The following is a 27,507-nucleotide window of genomic DNA, read 5'->3' on the forward strand; positions in this document are numbered from 1 at the left end:
CTTTTCTCAAAAATTTATTATGTTTTTATGTAAAATGTATGGGATTGCCTGTCATCAAGGGGAGGGAGTAAAGGGAGGGAGGGGATAATTTGGAAAAATGAATACAAAGGATAATGTTATTTTAAAAAATTACTCATGCATATATACTGTGAAAAAAATTATAAATAAAAAAATTATTATGTTTTTATTTGTTTATTATATGTACATACACATACACATATATATTTAAAAATTTGAGTTCTAAATTCTCTCTCTTCCATCTCTTGAGAAGTCAAGCAATATGAATCAAAGAGCCAGTAAGTGCCTCAAGCAGAATTTGAACTCAGGGCGTCCAGACTCTGGACTCAGCTGCCAGTCAGAAGCTTACTGACCTTGGACTCTTGAACATCTCTCCAGCTCCCAGCACCCATCTTCTCCCAAAAGATGTTCCCCGCAGCCCCATAACCCCCCACTCCAAGCCAGCGGGCTTCCTCCTGTGCAGACCTTCTTTCACCTTCTGCCAGATGGAAAGTGCATAAATGCCGGACATTGCACTAAGCACCGAGCAAGCAAATCCAGACCAAAAAGAGGGTCTGATTCTGGGGCATCGTGTTCCAAAGAGAGGGGACCACAGACACGCAGTGGGGAGTTGGGAAGCAGGGATGAGACTCCCCGAGGGGAAGAGCAGTTAGGATGCACCCAAGGGTGGGCGATTCCTTCCCAGAAAGAGCATTGGGGCAGAAGTGAAGACCCGGCCTAGGGAGTCCCCAGTGGGGGGGGCAGGTGCCCCCAGGCTTCCCCTCATCCCTCTGAGACCCTCATGGTGCCCTTTCCCCTTCCTTGGCTGGCACAATACATTTGCTAAATGGCGCCTGTCACACCGGTGTGTCTCATCTCCCTTATTGGACAGGAGATATCTAGGAATCATCCTGCTCTGGGCCCCCTAAAGCCCCGACAGCAGGGTCTCCCACCCTGTGTGACTCACACGGGGCAAACGCAGGCTGGGTGGCTCCCAAGGGCTCTCAGCGGAAGCCCTGGCTCCAGCGCTGGGGAAGGAGGACCCAGCCTGGGAATGGGGACACCTGGGCTGTCTAATCACCGACTCATCCCCAGCCCGCGGGCGCAGCAGCCTCTCATTTCCCTGCTCGGTCCATTCCTTTGGGCTCATCTCGCTCTTTATGCCTTTTTGACCTTATCTTGGTGCAGGGTGTTAAGTGTGGGTCAATGCAAAGTTTCTGCCATACTAATGTTTTCCCAGCAGTTTTTGCCAAACAGGGAGTTCTTGTTCCAAAAGCTGGAGTCTTTGGGTTTGTCAAACACTAGATTAGTAAAGTTATTGACTATTTTGTCCTGTGATCGCAACCTATTCCACTGATCAACTAGTCCATTTCTTTTTTTTTAATTTTTAAAATTAATTTTTATAATTATAACATTTTCTTTGACAGTACATATGCATAGGTAATTTTTTTTTACAACATTATCCCTTGTACTCCCCTCTGTTCCGAGTTTTCCCCTCCTTCCCTCCACCTCCTCCCCTAGCTGGCAGGCATTCCCATACATGTTAAGTATCTTATAGTGTATCCTAGGTACAATGTATATGTGCAGAACCGAATTTTGTGGTTTCAACTAGTCCATTTCTTAGCCAATACCAAATGGTTTTGGTGACTGCTGCTTTATAATATAATTTTAGATCTGGGACAGCTAGGCCACCTTCATTTGATTTTTTTTTTTTTCATTAATTCCCCTGAAATTCTCGACCTTTTGTTCTTCCAGATGAATTTTGTTATTTTTTTCTAGATCATTAAAATCATTTCTTGGGAGTCGGGTTGGTTTAGGGAGTCTCGTCATCTTTATTATATTTGCTCGCCCTATCCAAGAGCACTTGATATTTTTCCGGTTCGGAAAGTGTTTTGTGGTTTTGCTCATATAGCTCCTGATTTTCCCTTGGCAGATAGATTCCCAAATATTTTATACTATTTATTGGCAGTTACTTTATTATTTTTTTCCCCTGAGGCTGGGGTTAAGTGACTTGCCCAGGGTCACACAGCCAGGAAGAGTTAAGTGTCTGAGACCAGATTTGAACTCGGGTCCTCCTGAATTCAGGGCTGGTGCTCTCTCCACTGCGCCCCCTAGCGGCCCCACAGTTACTTTAAATGGAATTTCTCTTTGTATCTCTTGCTGGATTTGTCGGCGACGTCCCTTTGGCTCCTCTAAGACGAGGCTTTTTCAGGGGCTCACACCCTCCCTCCACCTCCTTGGAAAGTCATTGACGGGGAACACCACGTTGACTTTTCTGAGATAAGGAGGCCCCGGCTCCCCGGAGGGTTCAGGGGGCAGCCCAAAGTAGCGCAGGGGTCCACGAGTCCGCGGTTCAACAGGGAGCTCCAAACCCTGCTGTGGACAAGGCACGTCAGAAAGGCCTGAAGTGGGTGTTGGGGGAGCGGCCGGAGGTGTGTACACTCACACTGCACAGGTACATGCATACGCGGCTCCGGAGAGAGAACACAGAAATAAGCTGCGGTCATTCAGACACACTGTGCGCGTGTTAGCGTAGTCACGGCTACCCCGTCAAGCGCTCCGAGGGAGGGAGGCGGGACGTGTGCCGCTCCTGCTAGCTTGCACCCCTGTCTCTGACGGAGGCATCCTGGGGGGAAGGAGGGATCCTGGGGTCCGAGCATCCAGGCCCCCCCCCCCCGAGGGACAGGAATTGCCACAGCCGTGCTGGAGACTAGCTGGGTGGGCCCTCCGTCACCCCGGGCCCCCGGGCCCCTCACAGGGATGGGTGAAGACTGCCCCGCTTTTTGGGGCACCTCGGCCAGGGCTGAGAGCCGGGGAGCTACTGCTCTGGGGTTTCTCCCTCAGCAATGGCCCTCCTCCTTTGCCCCTGCTCCTCTGGGCCTCGGGCCTGGGCCACGGGGACCGAGGGGGCCGGGTCTCGGCTCTCCCGTGGCAGCCCTGCTCCCAGGATGGGCCGGGCCGGCAGGACACCGTGGGGCCGTCTGACAAGTGTAAGGAGGAAGCTGTCGCCATCTAGCGTTCGCTCCTCTCCTGCAGCACGGGGCGAGGCCGGGCCATTTTTAACCCCAGTTGGTCGGCGGGGGGACATGTTTGGTGGGCGCCCGTCCTCATGAAGCCTGGGTCTGCTTCCGAGGGGACCCCGCTTCCGCGCTGGGGGAGCCCGCCGCTCTGGGCCACGTCTCACTCACTTCCGTGGCCAGAGAAGGCCAGTGATGGCCGGGGGTCCCCGGGTAAGAGTGGGCCCAAGGCCTCCTACAAATCCTCGCTCCCGGGCTCCCTGTCTGAAGGTGCAAGCAGCGGGGCAGCTTCCACCCGGACCGCCGGCCTACAGGGACCCGGGACAAGATGGGACGGAGGGAAGCCCACAAGTACCCGGCAACGAGGGGGTCAATGAGTGCAGGTCCTGAAGGAAGCCAAAGAAGGGGGGGGTTTCACTTCCACTACGGGGAGCCGTGACCCCAGAGTGGAGCAACAGAAGGAAATCCCGGCGCTCTACAACAGGCTGGACGGCCACAGCCAGAAATGGTGGCCGGTGCCCATTGGTCAGCCCGAAGAGATGGGCCAAAAAGGGCTGGCCGGCTCAGCCCGCTCCCTGGAAAGGCAACAAGTCCCTCCAGCCTCACCCCTTCCCCCCCTCACACATTCTGACCCGGGGGAAGTGTGTTCTCTGTCTGGGGTCTGAGGCTGAGGCAGGCAGACTAGGGGCCTTGATGGACACCGCGGAGCTGCCCATTTGGCTTGGGGCCGGGCACTCTGACCCCCAGGGCGGAGCCAGCCCCGAGGAGCCTTTCTCATTGCTTCTGGTCCCGAGTGGGGTGGGCAGAGGAGACTCTTCCAGCTGCCTTTCTGATGGACAATAGTCTCCTTTCCCACAGAAAACTTTCCCCGGGTTAACCAACCACAACCCAAGGGGTTCTGTCCATTGCACAAGGGGAGCAGCAGCCCACTGCCCCGACGTGTATTTCTGCCATTCTTCCTTCTCTTGGCTGGTACCCAGCTCCGGCTGGCCTGCGATTTCCTACCTAGGCCCCTGTGGGCACCCTCCCCCTGCCCCAACCACATCTTGCCCTCCTCCCCTAGGGTCCCCCAGCTTCCGTCCTTGCTTGGAGCCCACCCGGGGCACCTACAGCTTGGCGAGAGGCCTTGACAATCTTGTACCCCTCGGGCAGAGACCTGAGCACCACCCACTGAGGGACTGGGTCTGAGCAGGTCATCCCTGAGGTTCCAGCTCCGAAGACCAGCCCCGTCCCCCACCGCCCCAGCTTTAACCCACTCCCTTCCATTACTAAGAGAAAGGAGCCGCTGTTCCGTTGAAAACCCAGCCCTGTTCTGGCCCTGGCGAGCTGAGCTGCCTTGGCAAATGGCTGCCCTCCTCCCGCCCACTCCCTCTGAAAGCTTAACTGTCCTTGCACAACAAACTGGCACCGGGTTTTGCTGGGACCGATTCCCAAGGACAGGAAACTTTTTTTATTTCTTCACAACAACAACAAAATCCTGAACATAATTCTCTCCTTTGAAACAACAAACCCTCTGTAAACACTGACAGCCAGCTCCGTGTCCAACTATTTACACAAGCACTTCAGGAGCCGGGAAGGTGCTGAGAGAAAAGCCAAGAACAGCTTCCATTAGAAACAAAACAACCCCCCCAAAAACCAAAACCCCCTTTAACTTCCTGGGGGGAAAAAGGGGAGGGCTTCTCCACTTGGAGGCAGCGGATATTACAGGCCCCCAGGCCCGGCCGCCTCGGACAGTGGGCGCCCAGGCCGGGAGCTGCCCTGCTTCCCCGAGCCCCACCTTCAGAGGGTGTAAAAAAAGGCTCTCCGATCCCGGGCACTCGGGCTGCCCGGCTTTGGCGGGGAGAGCCGGGGAGGGCAGTGGCCACCAGGAATGTGCCCGGCCGCTTAAGCCCGAGGAGGAGTTTGGCGGGAAATGTGGGCGCTTGGAGCTCAGAGACGCGAGGGCACGGCTCCTCCTCCAGAGGACGTGGGGCTCTTTTTGCCCCCGTGACGCCATCCTGCAGAGTTCTGGTCTTGTGCCGACCTTGGCCAGGCTGTGGGTGCTGTGGGAAAGAAGAGGGACAATCAGCATAAGGCAGACGCCTCCAGCGGTCCACCTGGGTGGATTCAAGGAGAGGGGAAGAGTGTTGGTTCCTAAATCTAATCGAGGTGGTGTTCATGTCCTTGTTCCAGCTTTTTGGACCTAAAATAAACTTTAAAGCAGAAGTCCCAGACTCTTTGTGCTCCCCCTGCCCCCCATGGCCTCTAAGGTCAAACACAAACTCCTCCAGGGCCTTTCACCGCCAGGCCCCCTCCCCGGCCTAGGGCAACAGCGTGGCCACAAAGGGCAGCTTCTCTCCATCCAAAGTCCAAGGGCGGGCCAAACTGGGCTTCTTGGGGTCCCTCCTCATCGTGACTGCTCATCGGCCCCCTTACCTTTGTCTCCGAGAAGATCCTTTCCTCCAGTGCGGCTGCAAAGGCCATTTCCCACCCAAAGACTTTCCTGATACAAGTACATAAAATAAAATGTGTACATACAAACTCATGTCCCTTCTACACGTACATCTCTGAAGACAAGAAACGGGTTCACTTGTGTCTTTACCACTAGGGCTTCTTGGAGTACTGTACTGAAGTATATAATAAGCGCTTAATAAATGCTCGCCAACAGGCTGGACTTGGGATTCCAATCCCAGCTCCAACCCTACGTGCATCCTCTGAGCACAGATTGGCATCCACCTCTTCTGACAAATAAAGGGGTGACGTTCCCCTTGGATGGGGGAAAGGCTTCCGGGTGATGGACAGCTAATCGACAACCATGGGCAGCACAGGGAGCATGGCAGAGTCAGCTCTTGTCCTGGAGCCCCAGTCTCACTTCAGACCCATGAGCTCAGTGCCCTCAACAGCCGGAAGGGCCACGATGGCCTGCCCACAGTGTGGTTCCCTCCCTGACCCCGGGGAGGTCGGTGCCAGAGGGGGCTCTTGGCCCCAATCTTGGGACCACACTTGGGGGGGGGACGGGCCGCTGGCTGCCGGGCTCCGGAGCACACCCAGGGAACATCACAGGGGAGGGGGGGGCCTCTTGCATGGCTGGAACCGAGAGCACATAAAGATCACTTTGGAGAAATGTGCCTTGTCCCTGTGCTGGCCCAGGTGGGAGGAGGACTCCTGGGGGGCAAGCTCCCAAACCAGCCTGGCTCTGGGATTCTGTGCTCCTCCTTTGGCCGGAGGTCCAGGGCAAGTGCCAGGGCTGGACAGAGGGGCTGGTGCACCAGCGAGCCCCAGGGAGTCTAGAGCTGAGGGGCCATGTCTTTAGATGGGGGCGACTCCATCCCGTCGCCACATTTGCTACATATGGGAGTGATTTCAGCCAGACGCCGCTTTGCAGCAGCACAGCCCTAAGCTCCCCCTCCGTAAGCATCTCCCTGGGCTGGGGAAGAGGGGCATTTCTGTGCTCTGGCCCCGCCCCATCGTAGCAGTAAATTCCCCTGTGCCAGCAGCTTCCATTAGTTTTCAGTGACACTGAAGAAACGCAAATGGCAATTTTCAGCTGATAGAGAACAAACTAGAATGGGAAATCAAGCAGATGGTACAAGAGGACAAGCCAAACAATCCCTGAAGGGCCGTACCCGGTCATCCCCCAGTGGGACGTTCAGCCGAGGAGCCCGGGGTCCAGCACTATGTCACTTCTACAGACAAGGAAACTGAGGCTCTGGGAGCCCCCTGCAGGATCCGAACTCGAGTCTGCCATCTCCCAGCTAACATCCTAGACCCCTGGGGGCAGATGGGGCTTCTCCCAGTGCCCACCGTGAGGCTGGGCACACGGCCCGCTTCCCTTCCCAAGGCTCCGCCATATGCCAATGCCGGCAGAGGCCGGGGGCCCAGAAGGCCGGCCAAGGAGCCCCCATTCCCTGCTCTCTGAAAGAGCCTCACGGAAAAAGTTCAACTGGACTCCACAAATGCCAGCTCTCATGTGGGAGGCACAGAGCCAGGTTCTGGGCTAAAAAAACAGCATTATTGGGGTGAGAGCACTGTGGAGGAGACATCTTCCGTCATGTGGGCTATTGGGAAAAACATCTCAGTTTCGATGGGCTTACAGCCTACTTTTTAAAAAACATTTGCTAAGTTTTTATTGTCACCACCTATTTGGAGTTGGGGGTAAAAGCTGGTCATGGCAAGTGTGGAGAATAAGGGCCCAGAACAAAAATCAGTGTATACCCTCGTCCTGAAGGTGCTACCACGGACAGAGGGCCAGGCTGCCAAGAGCCAGGTCAGGAAAACCTCCATTCAAATCCAGTCTTAAGCCTCATCTTGGCTGTGTGACCCCAGGCAAATCGCTTAACCCTGCCCCCCTCACTTGCAAAGTGAATTGGAAAAGGAAATGGCCAGCCACCCTAGTACCTCTGCCAAGAAAGGCCCAAATGGGGTCACGAGCACCCGCAAGGGGAAAAGTGACAGGAGAGGAGCCAGAACAAGTCGAGTCCGTGCCGTTTTTGTCATCAATGAGAAAGATGCAGCGCTTCAAGTCACAGGCTCGTGAGCCAGCCCGGGGTCCTGGCAGAATTCGGGTGCACGCCATTTTAAAAAGCGTTTCCAAGTTCTTAGAAAAAAGAGAACAGGCTGGCTGCCCCGCCAGGAGAGGGTCCCGCCGGAGCAGCTTCTCTGTGTTCCTCGGGGACAGTTACGCCAGGCAGGGCAGGCTCAGATTTCAGGAAGGCGACTCTTCAGACATCTGTGCAACAGTCAGGAGGATGGGGGGGGACAGTCAAGGAGGATGCAGGAGTGTGTGTAGAGGCGACTACAGAGTGTGCACTATTGTCCGGAGGGACCCCAAGAACAAGTTCCACCTACCTCACCTTAGCCCCGCTCTCTTGGCATTTTCCTAGTGAAATGGGGGACAGCTCAGCAGCTTATCAAGCTTGGGGAAGGGAGGAGTCGGGCTGGCTCAAGAGGTGGCAGGATTGGGCCTCCAGAGTCAAGATGGCAGAGTAAGGGCAAGGACCCACTCAACCTCTCCCAAATTCCCCTCTAAACACCTACAAAATTGTGCCTCAAAAACAATTCTGTGTGGCAAAACCCCCAAAGGATGGGGCAAAACAATTTTCTAGCCCCAAAAACCTTAGACAGGCTAAAAGAAAGACCCCAGGCCCACAGGTAGGGCAGCTAGGCCTGGCACAAGGGAGTCCAGAGCAGCCCCTTCAAAGCTCTCAGAGAGCCGGTCAGAAGGACCCCACGGGGCGGGGGTCTCCTTGTGGCACTGCCCGTACCCGGCTCCAGGTTGCAGTTCCGGGGTGAGCTCCTGGCTCTGGGGGAGCGGGGGTTCTGGTCACAGTGCTGGGGAGAACACAGGGCTAATGATGCTCACAGAGCACAGACCAGCACAGCAGGGATCACATCTCTCCTTAGATCTCATCATCCCAGAAGAACTGAAAGCTGACAGAGCCCCAGAACTAACTCTGAAAACAACAGAACCCCAAAATTTAGACACTGTCCCCGCCCCCCAGAAGGGGAAGCCAAGAAATAACTGTTAAAAATAAGCAAGCAGGAAAGAAGTCGGGGCATCTTCTGATGGACTCGGGGTGCCCTGGGCATCTCCAACGCCAAACAAGCTCTACACTTTGGCTCTTGGTTCGGCCACCTTCGTGGCCAGTGGATCATGTTCTCACCCACCCTCCAACTGGGGAAAGTCTTCATGTGCTCAGGGCAGACACATTGCTGCCTCACCCCAAGGTGATTGAGCCTGTCTGCCCGGACAGCTTTACTGGGCCCTGCCTGTTGCCTGGGCTATGGCTTTAGAGCCTCTGGTGAGAAGGGGGTGGCAAGGGGACACTGAGGTAGAAAGCAGCCCTGAACAGGGTTTGGCAAGCCCTGACAGCAGGGCCACAAGGCCTCCCTGAACACCCCACACCCCAAAACAGAAGTAACTAGAACAGGGGCCCTCCAAGTTGCTATTGGACAGAGGGTCAGTTAAAATAAACAGATCCTAATCTTCTGGCATATGAAAAAGATTAAAGTTTCTTCTAAAATATACAAAGTTGTTCACAATTCACTTTCAAAAGTAGGAAAAAACCCTGCTCAACAGACCCCATGCTGACACAATAAAAGAGACGAGACCAGGGAGATAAATGCAGGAAGCTTGCAGAAAGGAGGACCGGGAGGAGATCGGGGGCTAAGATGGGGAGACAACTCATGAATGGAGAATGACCAAAGAAGCTGCTTCTGAGCTAAAACAATTCTGTTCCAGGAAAAGACTTCATCCATGTGAAATAGGAACCAGGGCCACGATACAATCAGCAGGCAGTGGCCATTGTGCAGAAATAATGGACCGTAATCAAAGAAGGGTGTGAAAATGTAACAGAGACCACGGAGAGGGATGAGGCAGGGACAGAGCCCTGGGCAGGGCCGTCCCCGAGCATCATTCCCACGGGGACAAGGTCGGCCCCTTTCTCACAGCATCTGCCTCTTGGTCCACTTCTGGAACCCATGTGTGTGACGCAGCGTGGCAAACCTTGCAGGGGCCAGGGCAGGACCACGTCCTCCCCCCAGGTAAGCAAGGGATATTCTCCGCCCGCTAATGAAGGCAAAAGAAGACAATGACTAGCCCCCTCTTCTCAGGGCAGGACCTGCCAGATGCAGTCAGTTACTAAGCATTTATTAAGCACCTCCTACATGCCAGGCCCAATACAGGAAACATCAAAAGCCATCTCTGTTCTCAAAGGGCCAATGTAGAGAAAACATACAAAATCTCTTACTTCTGGCTTCTTGATGCAAACCCACACAATCTCGGTCCACCCCAACCTGAGGCCGAGCAGAAGCTGAGCTTCCATGGGATCCCACGCCAGAGCTGGTTCCTTCCAGCTAACCCGGCAGCTGATGGCAGAGCACAGATGTGAGCCCTCTGCCTCCACAGCCATACTCCCAGTGTCCTACATATTCACTCAGGGCTTTCCCCATGCCCATGATGGCCCAGTGGATGAGGTAGTGCAAGGACATCCATATTATAGATGAAAAAACTAAAGCGCCCTCACGTACATCTCAGAGAACTGCTTTTGTATCCCAATATTCCCTATAGATTAGGGCAACAGGGGAAGAGGCACAGTAAGCATGAAAGGAGCGGAAGGGAGGGGATAAAATGAAAACTGGCATTCATGCTTTCCAGCTTCTCCCAGGGACAAAACAGGAGGATGGCAGACCCGAGAATAAAATTCTGAAGACAGGGAAGGAAATGGTTCAAGGTAAGGGGAAAAGAGACTTGTCCCAAGTGGCTCATGTAGATACAGAGGGAAAAGCTATGTGGAGAATCAGGAAGCAAGGGCAGGTGACACAGGAGCCAGACCTAGAGCTGAAAGAGTTCTCCAGGAACAATGAAGGCAGAAGGAACTGCAGATGGCTCAGAAATGGGACAGGGCAGCAGCCTGGAGTGGGTGGGATGAGACCTGACAAAAGACTGCCTGACAGCACGTGGAGCCGCTCTGTTCTTAGCAGGCTTCTATCTTCTCCACCAAGAAGAATGATCTTCTAGCCCGTATCCCAAAGAGATCATAAAGGAGGGGAAAGAACCCAAATGTACAAAAATAATTACAGCAGCCCTTTTTTGTATTGGCAAGGAACTGGAAATTAAATGGATGCCCAGTTGGGAGAATGGCTGAATAAGTTATGGCACATAAATGCAATGGAATATTATTGTACTGTAAGAAATGATCAGCAGGACGATTTCAGAAATGCCTGGAAAGACCTACACGAACTGACGCTGACTGAAATGAGCAGAACCAGAAAAACATGGTACACGGTGACAAAAAGATCACGTGATGATCAATTGTGACGGACTTGGCTCGCCTCAACAATACAGGGATCCAAGACAATTCCAACGACTTGGGATAGAAAATGCCATCCACATCCACAGAGGAACTATGGAGCATAAGTACAATAGGGGCGGGGGGGGGGGGGAAGAAAGATACTTAATAGAAAAGCACTCCTGAAGAACAGGGCTAAATAGAAAATGAAACTTGCAATTATAAGACTCAAGAGAAACATTAAAAAATATATCATAAAGGGTTCAAATAAGGTTTAGAATAGAAAGAGGATATTTGTGACTCTTAAAAATTTTAACATTATGGCAGTTAGAAGTATACATAGAGGACATGAGTTGACTGTGACAAGATGATGATGGAAGTGGCTTTTTTCAACAGCAAGGTAATTCAGGCCAATTCAAATCAACTTGTGATGGAGAGAACCATTTGCATCCAGAGAGAGCACAGTGGGGACTGAATGTGGATCAAAGTGTAGTATTTTCACCTTTCTGTTGTTTGCTTGCATTTTGTTTGCTCATTTTCTTCCTTTTTGATCTGATTTTTCTTGTGCAGAATGATAATTGTGGAAATACATATAAAAATTAAAAGTGAGAAAGAGGGATGCGATAGGAGAAGGGAAAAATATGTGGAGTAAATTATCTTCTAAAAGAGGTTCAAAAGCACTTTATACAATGGAGAAGAAGATAGGGGTGGGATGACTAAGCCTTGAAGCTTACTCTCATCAGAATAACATTCATTAGTTGGGTACAGAAATGTATCTTATCCTATAGGAAAGTAGGAAAGGAAGGGGATAAGAGAAAATAAGTGCTGATGGAAGGGAGAGTTGATTGGGGTAGGTAATGGTTAGAAATTAAACACTTTTGATGATGGACAGTGTGGAGAGAGAGAATAGGATAAAGAGGGTCTGTATCCAAAGATAAAAAAAACAAAAAAGGAAGACGAACTATATGTATAAGACTGTTTATAGCGGTTCTTTTTGTGGTGGCCAAGAATTGGAAATTGAGAGGATGCCCATCAGTTGGGGAATAGCTAAACAAATTGTGGCATATGATTGTGCTATAAGAAATGATGAGCGGGATGCTCTCAGAAAACCTGGAAAGACTTATATGAACTGATGTAAAGTGAGCAAAACCAGAACAGTATAGATAATAAGAGCAATATTCCATTGCTGCAAATGACTTAGCTACTCTTAACGATATAATGATTCAAGATAATTCTGAAGAACTTATGAGGAAAAAATGCTATCCATCTCCAGAGAAAAATGATAGTCTGAATGTGGATTGAAGTAGACTAACTTCCTTCGTTTTTAGAAAAAAATTTTGATCTGTTTTCTTTCATGTTGTGAATATGGAATATTTCTATTTCCATATAATATGGAAATAAGTTTTACATGACTGCACATGTAAAATGTATACCAAATTGCTTGCATTCCAATCAGGGGAAAGGAAAGAATTTGGAATTCAAAAAAAAAAAGTTAAAATTGTTTTTACATGTAATTCGGGAAATAAAATGTTAAACACAAACTTAAAAAGCTATAAATTTAATAATCTTGACAGATTTTTTTTTTAATTATTGGCTCTCGGCTCTATCCCTTTCCTGATTTCTTTTAGCAAATAAGAAGCAATTTGTGGGGAGAAGTACTAACAGCTGGGCCATCAACTGGTAAGCATTTTTTCCTCAACAGTATTTTATTTCTTCAAATATACATAAAGATAGTTTTCAACACTCATTTTTGTAAGACTTTGCATTCTAATTTTTTTCTCCTTCCCTCCCTTCCCTTCCCCTCCCCAAACTGATATAGGTTATACATGTACTTTAGTTGGTAAGCATTTATTATTGTTCTAGACACTGTGCTAAGCACTAGTATTCAACGAAAGGCAAAAGACATGGGCTCTGTCCTCAAGGAGCTTATATTTTAATGGAAGAGACAAGATATAAATAAATCTTTGCCGATAAGACCTATGCGGTGTCAGTGTATAGACCCGTTGCACAGTAAATAAGCACTTTGTCATGGACATTAGTAATCCCATAAGACAGACACTGGCAGCTGGGGGAAGAGACACATCCAGGTAGGAACAGGAAAGAATATGTATCAACATAGTGCTGGAGCTAAGTTTGGAAGGTAACGAGACATCCTAAATCCCTTTCCAGTGACCACATATATTTGATGAATTCAGTATTCTAGCTCACCTGAATTTACATTCCCAGGTGCTGGAGGAACTGGCAGCTCTCTGACTGACCTGTCATTTCTGAAGGAGTGACCCAGCACTGGGAAAGTACAAACATGACAAGAAGAGAGGAGTTGGAAAAGTCAGTTCAATTTCTGGCAAAATTTTAGACTTTAATTTTAGTAGAGATGTTTAGGAAACAACTAGAAAAGGAAGCTGGTCACAAAGAACCAATATGATTTCATCAAAAATACATCTTGTCAAATCCCTTTAATGAAATTCAGTAAGGATGAAAGTGAACTTTTACATTTTAATTTTTTTAAAAAGTGACCTCATAAAAGACAGAGATATGGGCAGATAGCAATGAAAAAAATCGGACTAAATGAGACTCAATGATGGGAGATGGTGGCCCATGGAGGAAGGAGCTCAAGTTCTCTCCTTTCATGGTCCTGGTCAGCCCTTCGCTGCCAGGCTCAGTTCTGGGCAAGGCAGTTTGGGAAGGCAGCAACAAGCTGTGGACAAGTTGTCTTGACCACCAGCAGAATGGTAGAGGGCCTCAAGGCAAGCTGAGGAAAAGCTGGCAAGCAGACCAGTTAGCCAGGAGAAGATGGGGCTTGAGGAAGGGCCTGCTTCTGTTTGCTAACCTCAACATGGAAGATTAATCCCAGGATACCAGGAGGACAGTTCTGTCCCTAGTTGCCAAGAAACAACTTTAGATGTGATGAGTCAAGAAAAAGCTTTTTTATAGAACTCATCTAACTAGCCTGACTGAGGAAGGACTCACCTCCAGGTCTCCACGTTGACTGGATGACCAGAAGGGGCTTTTTTTTGGGGGGGGGAAGGAGTTGGCCCACATGGCTCTTTAGGTCCTTAGTTGAAATTCTATTACATTTATATCAACTCTTTATTCTGGTTTGGATTATTTTAATACCATTCAGTATATCTAAATATTTATTAAGCTAGCTCCTATAAAAGATATAACATTCAGATAAAACTGAACCTGCTTTTGTGGAATGCAAGGCTCGGTTAAAAAACAAAACAAAACAAAAAAAAACAAACAAACAAAAAAAAACAACTTGATTGAAACCCAGTTAAAAACATCAATTAAGTACCTATAAAGTGCCAAGCACAACATGACCAAAATAAAACAGGCCCTATGTGAGGGGCCTGCTTGTGGGGGGAAGCCACACCCAGAAAAGCCCCTGTGAAAGAGGCTCGGAACCCTGCCCAGGGGCCAGGAGGAGGTGGCAGTGGAGCGGAGGGGATGACCCACAAATAACCACAATATGGAAAGAACTTCAGAAGTACTGGTAATTGCAAAGCACTGGGAAGAAAAACTCTCTCAAGGCCACATGGATTGCTTTTGTTCTTTAGTCCCATTTGGAGTATTCTTGGTTCTCCATTTCCTTCTCTAGCTCAATGTTCAGATGAGGAAACTGAAGCAAGTTAGGACATGCTTGAGGCCGGATCTGAACTGCTGTCTTCCTGACTCTAGGCCTGACACCCCCTAGCTGCCCCAAACCAGGGATGACTCAATGGCAAGTCAATGACATCACAAAAAGGCAAAGATGATGAATGAAGGAAATGTAGAGAGATCTAAGAAAATCGAAACAAAGAAAGTTGAACTACAACAAGATGATAACATCAAAATCCTAAAGGAAAAATACACATGTGACCATGGAAGCAAATGGGCGATCCGCCAATAGGAGGGACCAGAGCAGTGAAGACCCCTTGAGTCAGGAGGACCTGAGTTCAGATCCTGTCTCAGACACTTCCGAGATGTGTGACCCAGGGCAAGTCTTTTAAGTTCTGCCTGCCTCAGTTTCTCATTTGTAACAAGCAAACCCTGAAGCAAGCTATGAATGCTAGTAGTTATTATTTCTATTTAGAAAGTTAAAAATGAACATTTAATTGGCTGTGTTGAAACTGAGCACATTTTTTGGGTAAGAAACTGGCATTGATTTTCCTTCAGCACATTTCCACACTATTAAGAGACTGGAGATGATGAGCTGTACCATCTAAAGCCAAGAACAAGCATTATCTTTATATAGAAAAACTTGAAGCCTTCCCAATAAGAACAGGTGTGAAGCAAGGATGCTCATCATCATGGCTATTATTCAATATTGTATCAGAAACGCTGCCACAGCAATAAAGAAAAAAAAGAAACCGAACAACTATAAATAAGCGAATTTCTCTTTGCAGATGATATAACTGTATACTTAGAGAGCTCTAGGGAATCAATTACAGGACTAGTTGAAACAACTGACAACTTTAGCAAAGCTGCCGGATATAAAACAAACCCACATAAATCATCAGCATTTATATTTATTACCAACAAAACCCACAAAGAAACAGAAAGAAATTGCACTTTAAACAACTGCAGATAATATAAAATACTTGGGAATCTCTCTGCCAAGACAAATACAGAAAATATATAAACACAATTACAAAACAATTTTCACAAACAGAGATCTAAAAAGCTGGAGAAGTATTCATTGCTTATACGTAGATGGAGATAATACAATATAAATGGCAATTTAACCTAAATTAGTCTATTTATTTAGTTTCATACCAATCAAATTGCAAAAAAATTATTTTATAGTGCTAGAAAAAAATAACAAAATTTATTTGGAAGAACAAAATGTCAAGATTTTCAAGGGAATTAAAAAGAATGCAAAAGATGGTGGCTTAGCAATACCAGACTTAAAACTCTACTGTAAAGCAGCAGTCATTGAAACCATCTGGTACCGGTTAAGAAATGGAATGATGCATCAGTGGAGTAGGTTAGGCATAAAAGACAATAGTCAATGATTATAGTAATCTACTATTGATAAACCCAAAGACTCCAGCTTCTGGAATAAGAACTCAGAATCTGACAAAAACTGCTGGGAACACTGGAAAGTAATGTCATAGTCCAAATCTCACATCCCATACCAAAATAAGGTCAAAATGGGTACATGATTTGGGCATAAAGGGTGAAACTATAAACAAATGAGGACAGTAAGGGATAGTTAACCTATCGTTTATTTGGAGAAGGGAAAAATTTATGAGCAAACAAGAAATAGAAAATATAATGAAATGCAAAATGGATAATTTTGACTATATTAAATTAAAAAGTTTTTGTACAAACAAAACCAATGCAGCCGAGATTAGAAAGGAAGCAAAGAGCTGAGAAAAAAATTTTTACAGCCAGTGTTTCTGATAAAGGCCTCATTTCTAAAACAGAGAACTGAGTCAAATTTATAAGAACACAAATCATTCTCTAAGTGATATATAGCTAACGATATGAAAAAAAATTTCAGATAAAGAAATTAAAGCTATCTAGTCACATGAAAAAAATGCTCTAAATCACTACTGATTAGAGACATGCAATGAAAACAACTCTGAGGTACTATCTTACCAAATTAGCTAAAATAACAGGAAAAGATAATAATAAACATTGGAGGGGATGTGGGAAAACTGGAATACCAATGCATGGTTGGTAGAATTCTAAACTGATCCAACTGTTCTTAAGAGCAATTTGAAACCATGTCCAAAGGGCTGTAAAACTGTGAATGTTCTTTGATCAAGCAGTGCTACTGCAGGGTCTGTATCCCAAAGAAATCATAAGAGGGGAAAGGACCCACATGTGCTAAAATATTTATAGTAGAACTTTTTGTGGTGACAAAGAATTGGAAAATAAGTAGTTGCCCATCCATCGGGGAATGGATGGATAAGTAAGTTATGGTATATGAAAGGGAATATTCTTGTTCTTAAAAAATGATGAACAAGCTGATTTTAGAAAAATCTGGAAATACTGGCATGAACTGATGATGAGTAAAGCAAGCAGAACTAGTAAAACATTATACACAGCAACAATAAAATGAGTGTGATGATCAGCTATGAGAGGCTTCGTTCTTCTCAGCAATTCAGTGATCCATGGCAATCCCAATAAGCTCTGGATGGAAAACACCATTCACATCCAGAAAGAGAACTAAGGAGACTGAATGTGGAGCAAAGCATATCATTTTCACCTTTTTTTCTTTCTTCAATTTTTTTTCTCAGTTTCCCCCTTGAACAATAGGGATTTTTTTCTCTCCCTATGTGACTCACGTAGAAATATGTAAAAAAAACCCCGAAATGTACACGTATAACCTAAAAAAAAATTAAAAATTTTTAAATGACAATTCTACTTAAATTATTTACTTATGCAGTGCCAAACAAACCAAAGAATTATTTTATAGAGCTAGAAAAAGACCCAAAATTTATCTGAAAGAAGTCAAGAAAGAAAGAAGTCAAGGGAAACAATGAAATAAATTATGAAAGTGGCTTAGTTTTATCAGATCTCAAATGGTATTACAAAGTGGTAACCATCAAATACTCTGGTACTAAGACATAGAATGGTAGATTGCTGGAATAGATTAGATACATAATACATAGTAGTAAATGACCATAATAACCTAGTATTTGATAAAGACCCAAGCTTTTAGATTAAGAACTTACTATCTGACAAAAGTTATTGGAAAAACTGTAGAGTAGTTTGGCAGGAAATAGGTATAGGGCAGCATCTTGTACTTTTGACCAAGAAAAGATCAAAATGGGCACATGATTTAGACATAATGGTGATATCATAAGCAAATTGGAGAGTATGGAAAAAAAAATTACCTGTCAGATCTATGGATACCAGAATAGTTTATGACAGAGAAGCTCACAGTGGGTACATGATTTAGAGCAGTGGTCCTCAAACTTTTTAAATAGGGGGCCAGTTCACTGTCCCTCAGACTGTGGGAGGGCAGGACTATAGTAAAAACAAAAGCTCACACTCTGTATCCGCCCCTCAGCCCATTTGCCATAACCCGGCGGGCCGCATAAATGTTCTCAGCCTGTTGCATCTGGCCCACAGGCCATAGTTTGAGAACCCCTGATTTAGACATAAAAAGGTGATATGATAAGCAAATTGGAGAATATGGAAAAAAGTTATCTGTCACATCTATGGATACCAGAACAGTTTATGGCCAAACTAGAAACAGAGAGGCTCACAGGAAATAAAATAGACCACTTTGATTGTTCAAAAACTTTTAAAATTTAAACAAAACCAATACTTTCAAAATTAGAAAGTAGGAAACTGGGGAAAATTTTTTATAATATAAAAAAGCCTCATTTCTCAAATATGTAAGGAACTGAGCCAAATGTATAAAAATAAGCCATTTCCCAGATGATAGTCAAAGGATATGAAGTTCTCAGAAAATGACTCAAAGCTATTAAGTTACATAGAAAATGTTTTCAATCACTTAATTAGAAAAAATGAAAATTAAAACAATTCTGAGGTATCATTTGATATCAATCAGATTGGCTAACGTGACAAAAAAGGATAAAAGCTGAAGGGGATCTGAAAAAATTGGGATTCTGACGCACTATTGGTTAAGAGTCGTGAACTGGGTACAAACTACTCTGGAGAACAATTTGGAGGTATACCCAAAAAGCCATGTATCTGTGCATACCCTTTGACTTAGCATTACTACTACTAGGTCTGTCTTCCAACAAGCTCAAAGAAAAGGAAAATGGACCCACAGGTACAAACTACTTGTAGCAACTCTTGTTGTAATAGCAAAGAATTAGAAATTGAGGAGATGCCCATCAATTGGGGAATGGCTGTCCCAACATATGACTACGCTGAAGTGCTGTGCTGTAAGAAATGATGAGCAATGGTTTCAGAGAAACCTGGTAAGATTTATATGAAACGAGGCAAAGGAGAACACCACACACAGCAACAATAATATTGTAACAATGATCAACTATGAAAGACTTAGCTACTCTGATCAAAACTGCAAGACTCATCGAGATGAGTGGTCTTCCCTCCAGAGAGAGAAGCGATGGACTTTGAGAACAAACTGAAGAATAGTTTCTTTCGCTTTATTTTTCTTGTCCTCCTTCCCACCCCCAACAACATGCCGAATGTGGAAAGTTTTACATGACTTCAAAGGCATAATGAGTATCATTTTGCTTGCCTTCTCAATGAGCAGGGTTAGAGGAAGGAAGAGATTTTGGAACTAAAAAAAAAAAAATCAATGTCAAAAAGGAAAAAGGACCTGGGATAATACCACTTTAGGTGACTCTGGGGCAGTTCCTGTCCACTCAGTGATCTGCTGCTTCTTGGACACAGAGCACTATTATCCTGCCCCCCCAGTACCTCCTGTTTCTCCTTTTTCATCTCTTTTGGATCCCCAGATGGGTGAAGATTGGGCCTGACTTCCCAGGAGTGCTCAAAGGACATGGCCCCATGCCTGAGCAGGATTTCATAGGCCAGCACACACCACACAGACCCAGAATGAGCTCCCTTCTTGGCATCCGAAATGCTAAATGGGAGTCGCTCTCTCAGAAGAGAGGTGGAGAGAAGTTTTGATCAAAGGATGTGGCCTTGAACTCTGGGCTCAGTAACCATTCAAACAGCAATGTTCCCAGCAAGTCATCCAGCTCTGATGAACAAAGGTACTGGACGTGAAATGTCCAGCAACAAGTAGGCACCAGGGCAGTAGTAAATTCCCAGTGTTGTTCTAGATGAGACGACCCTCTTATCACCTGGACTATCAATGGCAGCAATAGCATGAGTTGTCAGCAGCTTTTCTCAGGGTCTCCTCAGATTGGTGATACAATGGTGGTACCCAAACAAATTCCTACACAAACTACTTTGAGACATTAAGGCCTCCAGATAGTGTGAAAGTTTCCTTTAAAACCAAGAACAAACCCTCTTATGGGCAGTGCTAAGCTTCTGGAGAGAAAGGCTGTGTCCCTGACACAAACCGAGGTAAGTACAAAGTTAAATGGGGGTCCGGTGGTTCTGGTCGGAGGCCCTCGTTTGTGAAGAGGCAGATGGCCCGGAGGCTTTAAAGCACCTGGGGTCGAGTCCCTTGCCAAGACTGCAGGTGAGCCCCCCAGTCCTGACTCCAGGAGCATCCGACAGGGAGCTCCTTTGCCCAGACCGGGAGTGGGGCGAGGGCAAGGACTGGGGCTTTGCCAGGCCTCCTCCCGTTGCACGGAGTGTAATAAAGCCCAGCTCTGTGCCTCCCTGGGGCAGGAAGCGAGCTGGAGCGTGAGTCAGGAATAGAAGCCGCGGCAGCAGCCAACAGAGGATGTGGTGAGGGACGAGGGGGCCAAAGAAACTGACCGGAGAAAATGTTTTCCAAGGGAGGGGTCTTAATGAAAACTCACGCACCCTGAGGGGGGCTATTTATAGTCACACCACAAAGGGCCGATTCACTGGAATCTCCTTGCAATGAGGCCCAGGGGAGGGAGGCTATTTCCCAGCCACCCCAAGGTCAGGATCCCATCTGCAGCAGAGGCCCAGAAAACGCCACTGTCGACGCCTTACAAGAAAGTGCAAGTCTGGCAGGAGGCGCCCTGGAGGAGGAGCGTGGCTCCTTGGGAAGGAGGAGACCGGGTGGGAGCCAGAGCTTTGCACAAGCCCCCGTTTGTTCAACACGTGGAGCCGGGCCAAAGCCAAGCCATCAAGCGCTCTGCGTCTCCTCTTTTAGCTCCTGGGGTCGGTCACGCCAGGTCTCTGCTGCTCCAGGTCCCTGAACTGGAGGCAAAGACATGCTCTGAAATGAACTGCCGGCTCAAAATGCCCAGAAGCTTCCTGCTGTGCTGGCTCGGCGTGTTGATGTTGGCCGCTCCTCCAGCACTCGGTTTAGGGGAGAGGGCCAAGCTGCCAATGGGCCCTGCGACAGCGGAATCGAATAAAATGAGTCCCGTGCTCCGCCCAAGCTGCCCATCACCATGGAGCTCCTGGGGACCTGCCACTGCTCTTCCCAGAAGGAGATATTTTTTAAAAATTAAGATATTCTTTTCCTGAAGTTGGACAGGCCAAGCAATGTGGTTTAATCGCTTAATCCAATTCTCCAAGGTTTAAATTTCTTTTCCGTGCAAGCAGAGGAGAGAAATCCCTAAACAAACGCCAGCAGAAAGCTATAAAACCAGCAGCCCTCGCAGAGGGGAAAGCCTAAAAATTGTGCCTCTCAAACCTTTAGGAGAGTCTCCATCAGAGCTTGAATTGGAAATTGAGTTAAAGTGATCGTGGTGCCTTTGGTGAGAAAACATGGGAGCACTCTATCCCCAAACAGGTCATCTCTCCGTCCCCCGGCCCTGACCTTAAGGGCTCTGGAGGGAGAGCTTACCCACTGTGGATCTAGTCAGGTCCCACAGTACAGGTATTGGGATCTGGAGTTGAAAGGGACTTCAGATAACATTTTTTTCTTAAAGAAGGAAACCGAAGGTTAGAGAGGTAACAGGTTGTTTGGGAAGGCAGAGATGGATTAAGCACAAGGCCCCTAGCTCTGGATGAGAGGAAGGTGATGGTGAAGAGAGCCAAGGACCGGTCAGGAGAATCTGGGTCTTTCTGGTCGAAAGCCATTATCCCATGAAGCTGCACGAGCACAGACCAGAGCTAGCATCACATTTCAGTTTTCCAACGCTGGCTTTTGGAAATTTTCTGTTAGGGACCCATCAGGCCAGGGCCCCTGCCTCTGAGGGTGGCTGAACCAGGCTCAGATATAACTGGGAATGTTTAACCAATCATTGGTGATGTTAGCATGGCAGCCCCCAGGGGTTTAGGTTGGTCTGAGTGTGACAGTCCTGCTTTGCAGCTTCTCATGCTGGGAAGAGCGTCTCGATCTCTGACCCAGGACCCAATTCTTTCCTTTTACAGACCGGCCATTTTTCGCTTCCTATTTCCAGTGATTTTGCTGGCACCTCTCCCCTATCAACATTCTTGGGCACTTTTCTTAACTATCCAGAGTGGACTGTATTGCTCACACTTGCCTCTCGTCCATGAGGCTGCTGGGAGAAGCCTCATCAAAGGCTCTACTATTGCCAATCTGCTCAAGTTCTCTGGGATCCCAAACTGCCACCCCTGGTAAGGGGAGCTACCGGCCTGGTGGTTTCACTTAGTGCCCTGGGGAAAATGCTTTGTTTTCACACTAACCTTGGGAAAAGTAACATTTCCAGCTGTGGTGAAACAAGGCTCAGGTTCAGGTTCAGAAAAGTGGGCCAAGGAAGGCCTGGCTTGAGCTGTCAGCCATGTGACGATGGTTCAGAAGCTCAAGCGCTTGGGCCTCAGACACCACATGAGAATAACCCCGACAGCCCAAGGTCCCACACCTGCCTAAAGGCTCTGGAGAGAGTCTGGATAGAGAGCAATGAGGGCAGAGGGCAGGACCTGCCCCCATGCCACTGCCCATCCACCCCAACCTAAGCCTTTTCACATTAGGGCCAGGGATAGAACAAGACAGAACAAGAGGAAGGTGTGGACAAGCATTAATTTAGTTTCTACTAGTGCCAGGCCAGGACTGAGCACTTTAGAAATATCTCCTTGCATCCTCACCACTGCCTTGGGAGGTAGTTACCTCCATCCATGGCTGAGAAGCAGAGGCAGAGGTGCCCAAGAAGACCCGACTCCACGTTCATCACTACCTGCTGGGCAGACTAAGTCAGAAGGCCCTGGCTTTAACGTGGGCAGCTTGGAGGCTGCAAGGAAATCGTGCCTGTTGAGTGGCTCGGACCCCTTACTGGAGTGTAACAATGCTGAGAGCAGCCAAACAAGGGGAGGGGGAGCTGTCAAGCTGCGCTCTAGTTCAAATATTGGCAAATCTTTCTATTCTCCGAGTCCTTCGAGTCACAGGGATGAGGGGGAGGGTCGGGACGGGCGTCTGCTGCTGGTCCCAATCTGGCGCACCTGAGCAGGCAGGGAGCGGTGGCTCTGAGGCCCCTTTGAATGGCGTGATCATGAATGGGCCCTTTGACGGCCTCTCAGGCCAAGCCGCTTTCGGGGAGGATGGAGGACGGAGGCCTCCACAAAGCCAAGGTTTATCACTGTGTGTTCGTTCAGCAGCTGTTGTTAGTCCCTCTCTTGTTTAATTTCCCTCAGGAGAACAGACTTATCTATGCAGCCCAGCAGGTGTTTGAGGCAGGTGGGTTTTTTCCATGGATTAAGTAACAGTTGACCGAGCAAGTGTATTATTCTGTGCATTCAGGGAAATCTTAATGGTGGGAACAGTGCTGGATTTAATTCTCCAGGGGCTCTGACATGGAATGGGATGGAAATGTGTTTATTAAAGACTTCTCAAATGCTATGGGGACAAGCAGAAAAGCCCACTGTGAAACCTCCCCCAAGACAACCCCAGGGTTGAAAAGGCAAATCTCTCCCAATGAAGATGGGCCCAGGGAATCTGGGTCGTGGTCTCAGCACCAGAAGGTGCCAAGAGGCAGGGCCCCACACAAACTAGGGTGAGAGCATGGGCACTCCCACTGCTGGCTCTCAGCTCAACTGCGGCACCCACAGTTTATGTAGGGCAGCCTGGTGGGAGAGACCCACCAAGTCCTAGGTGTGGAGCCGCTTCCCTCCTGGGTAACGGGCAAATCCCTCCAGTGCTCAGACTTTGAGTTTCTCCATTTGTGGAATGGGGCTGGTGACCCTCACCCATGACCGATGGTCAGGGGTGCTGGGAGGAAGAGACATCTACAGACAAATGAGTGCTTGGGGGACCATGACAGGAGAAGCATTAATCCACATGTGGCCTCAGACCTCAGGAGAGGCGACCCCTTCCCCATCAGGCCTGTGGCTCCCACATGCACTTCCAGGAGTGACTTATCCCTCCCACCCGGGGCTGCCATATCCATAATCTATCCTTCAAGCCCTCCATTAGCACCAGTCTTCAGCCCAGTTTCAACTTACCTTCAGTTCTGTTGCACAGCCGAAGAATTAAGAGGAGAAAATATCCGGTAGCACATTTCCTTTTCTTTATCCATGTAGTGTCTGTAACAGCTTTTGGGAGAGAGAACAATTTCTTCTAAAGGGCCTCAGCTTGTAGGGAGGGACACGTACAAGGTCCCTGAGAGTAAGACCTCTGGCCATTTTGTCCCAGAGCACAGGGTCCCTGTACAGGGTGCTGCCCGCCTCTATGGAGCAGAGAGGATGCCTCGGAGGCTGCAAGGCCCAAGTCAGATGATTCAGACTAGCTGGACCAAAAGGGAGCTCAGCCTTCTACAGGGCAGCCTGACGGGGCCAGAGAAGCCTTCTCCTACGGCTGTAGCGCCATGGAGCCTCTGGGTACCAGCCTTCTTTTCTTTTCTTTCTTTCTTTTCTTTTCTTTTTTTTTTCTGAGGCTGGGGTTAAGTGACTTGCCCAGGATCACACAGCTAGGAAATGTTAAGTGTCTGAGACCACATTTGAACTCGGGTCCTCCTGAATTTAAGGCTGGTGCTCTATCTACTGTGCCACCTAGCTGCCCCTCTCCAGCCTTCTTTTCAATGCATAAAATAAGTAATGGAATACAGGTAAAAGCGAGATTATTTTCAACTTCACAGACCCTGTGTGGAGAAGATGAACTTCTTCCACGGCTCACGTGGCTCCTGGCTCAGCAGTCCTAGAACACAAAGGCTTTCAATTGCCAATTATAACATTTTCTTGTAAAGAATCATCGCCCAGCATCCCTGACCTGAGAGGGTTATTTTTCAACATGAGAAAGGAAATATCCAGAACGTTCTAAACATTTTAGAAGTTTTAGGGATTCCTTTGGAAACCCGAAGCACAGTAAGGCTAGAATCCCACACTTCCCTCCATCCTTGGGCACACCAAATCCTTCATGAAATAAGCCCCCCATACTCTTCATGACACAGGCCCAGGGGCCAGACCGTCCCCAGCCTGACGACGAGGCAGGAGGAGAGGCACTTGCCTGGCTAGCTTCTTCAGCTCGTTGTTGATGTCATGATTCAACGGCTGTTCTCTCTGGGCTCGGACAAGGAAATCCCGGGCTCTCTCATACTCAGTCATGATGAGACACGCCTGCCATTAAAGATGTTAAGAATTTAATGCTTATTTGGGAAAAGAAAAAACAAACAGGGAAAAGTAAAGTTTTTGAAATGATGCACATTTAGTAAGGGTAGGAGGTCAGCCGAGTCATCAAATCACCTAATCTTCCTAAAAGAAATGGGTAAGGGCTAAACTCTAAGACATAGGTCAGGTGAGATTATAAAGCACTTGGAAAAAAGATAAGAACAAGGTCCAGATTCCCCCCCACAAAAAATTAACCATAGCCATAGATATAGAAGGCGGGTCCGGATGACATTGATATTAATGGATACTCATGGACAGGAGTCCCTTAGCTGAGGCCTACGAGAACAGTTATCGGAAGGCCGCCTCCTGGGCTTCTGCTTGAGCCCCAAGAGAAGCTGGGGCAGCTGTGCTCTAGGACCTGGCCACCCACAGCCAGGGGATATTAGAAGAATGTGGGCTTAGAGCAGGCTTCCACTTTAGGCTGAGGATTTCCCAGTTCTGGGCTCACCTGTCCACATCTGAAGAGGGCCTTCGCGTTTCTCTGATCGATAGCCAAGGCTTGCTCTCCATAGATCAGGGCCCGGCTGGGTCGTTCCAACTTGAGGTAAGTGAAAGACAGGTTAAGGAAGACCAGGAGCTTGGCACTCTCTATTTGACCCTGTTCCCCAGGGTGGAAAGGCCTGCGGCAAAGAATCAAGGAAGCCTGGAGGGAAACAAAGCAAGTGACAAACAAGTCTGACATTGGAGGGAGTGAGCACCCCAAAACCGGACCAGAAAGCTTGTCCCCACAAGAGCCCCGAGGATAAACCCTGATTTGTCCGTGCCCTTCTATCTTCAGCATCTGAAACAAGGCCTAACACCCAGAAGCCTCATGTTTGCTCACTGATGAGAAACCCAACAAGGCCCAACGATACAACTTAGGAAGCGCCACCAGAAAACAAGCAAATGCATTTCCACTTCCAAGTTCAAAGAGTTCTCATCCTTTGCTTTCAAGGAAATACTCCCTCTTGTGAAAGCACATAGGCTGGAAACTCACACAAGGGGAACACAGAGATGACATAAAATCCAGCCAGAGAAAACAGAGGGCACAGGGGAGTCTCCACTGGCCATGCTTTTCATGGCAGTGCTTGGCAAGCCAAGTGCCTGGCACACGGGAGTCACCAACAAGCCCGTGGTGCCCGATGGTCCCGACCTGTGTAGGCTAAGACAGGGTTCCTTTCCAATTAGTGTGTGACCTGTAATGTTCCCGCCAGGTGGTGCTCTACTCAAGTTACTGGTGTCTGTCTCACCCATCACCACCCACACAAAGGTTTTTTTTTTTCCCCTCTGCTCAGGTACAAACCACTTTTCCCACCAAGCTGTACAATTTCAAAAGGACTAAAAGCACGACACCCTCTGAATTCTAGGCTGAGAGTTAATATTAAATATTCCTTAAGAAGACCTTAAAAATAACAATATGTACAGCCCTAGAGCCCCTATTCCTATCTATAAGAGAGTTCTAGCTCAATCTGACCTTCTATACTTAGGGGACAGAAACCATCAACTTTCTCTAAGCCCTTGGTTTTCATTAGTTATTTTTTATTGTTATTTATTAATATAAAAGAATTGCAACGAAGATAGTCAAGCCGTTCCTTATCTCCCAGCCTTCTATAATCTCCTAGTGTTCCCATTCTGGGTATCATGCCCTTAGCTCCAGAGCATTCCCCTTCCCTTGGACCTTGAAGGTTGTAGGAAAAATCAAGGCAAAGACTATGAGAGTGGAACCCCCTATAAGTACAGGAGGACCCGGGCTAAAGCAATCTCCAGCCTTTCTCACTAGTCCTTCCAGGAGCTTAGCTGGACTTATCCCTTCAGTGTCATCCCCATTAGCCACCCTCCTGGCCGAAACCCTCTCCCTGCAGCAAGAGGGAGTGCTGCCAACATGGTCTTCCCTAGAAGTTCCTGGTACTAAGGGCGAAACAGCAATGGGCTTCTATTCCTTGTACCAAAAGGGGAGCCTGGCTTAAAGGCAGGCATTGGCTCTGAAGCTGCCTCTGCTGGGGTTCAAGAGCCCCAATCCCCAGCTACTGTTAATTCACATGGCAGTCTCTCTAGCTTCCCCTAGCAGCAGCTCCCCAATTCCTTCCCTGCCTTTAAATGCTGTAAGAAAAAGGCATCCAGTCGAGCCCACTTATTTGCAGGGCTGAAGGAGATAGCACAGCATAAACAACACATCCTCCTGGGGTAGAAGGACCAGAAATGACAGTTTTAGAGAATGGTTGTCCTCGTCTTAAATAATTTCGGATGCTGCCCATTGTTTTCCCATATTTTTCTTCCCCCAGGGAAAGCCAAATCACAAAGGTCTTTCTGGAATACGGGCTGAAAAAATCAAGACAATTGAGATGGAGAAAATACCGAAGACTGATCAAGAGAGGTGCACGTGAATCATAAAGGTGAGGAGATGGGAAACTCAGGGTTCTATTCTCTGCATGTGAATGACAAAAACTTTGGTGTATGGGATCCTCCCCATTCTGGAGAAGGTCAAAATCTTCCTCAGCACCACTTGAGATCAATGATCACCTCAATTCGAGATCTGGAAAATACCTCTGAGTAGAAGCCAAGATGGTGGAGTGGAGAAAAGTATAGTGATCTTTCCTTCTCCAAAAAGACTAGAAAACACTCCAGACTGAATCGTTATGGGGAGTACCAAGAGAAAAAAGGCACAGTGAGTTATTTTTTGGGCCAGCGAA

General features: G+C 47.7%; 1 protein-coding gene across 5 annotated transcripts in view; it reads right to left on the reverse strand.

The window, feature by feature from the left end:
• Positions 1–4,426: 4,426 nt before the first annotated feature.
• FKBP6 (FKBP prolyl isomerase family member 6 (inactive)) overlaps positions 4,427–27,507 on the reverse strand; it is a 34,318-nt gene continuing 11,237 nt past the window's right edge. For 2 of the 5 annotated variants that reach the window (XM_074264102.1, XM_074264106.1), the window contains 4 exons: positions 25,287–25,481; positions 24,678–24,787; positions 23,678–23,767; positions 4,427–5,056 (listed from right to left, as the gene is read on the reverse strand). In XM_074264102.1, coding sequence (XP_074120203.1) covers positions 23,680–23,767; positions 24,678–24,787; positions 25,287–25,481 — 393 coding nt within the window. In that variant the 3' untranslated portion in view covers positions 4,427–5,056; positions 23,678–23,679. Of the gene's footprint in view, positions 5,057–15,975; positions 17,104–22,198; positions 23,023–23,047; positions 23,462–23,677; positions 23,768–24,677; positions 24,788–25,286; positions 25,482–27,507 lie in introns of those variants that run through there. The other 3 variants (XM_074264103.1, XM_074264104.1, XM_074264105.1) reach the window with 3 other exon arrangements.

This window comes from Sminthopsis crassicaudata, chromosome 4 (genome assembly GCF_048593235.1).
Source record: "Sminthopsis crassicaudata isolate SCR6 chromosome 4, ASM4859323v1, whole genome shotgun sequence".
In the NCBI taxonomy this organism is placed as follows: domain Eukaryota; kingdom Metazoa; phylum Chordata; class Mammalia; order Dasyuromorphia; family Dasyuridae; genus Sminthopsis; species Sminthopsis crassicaudata.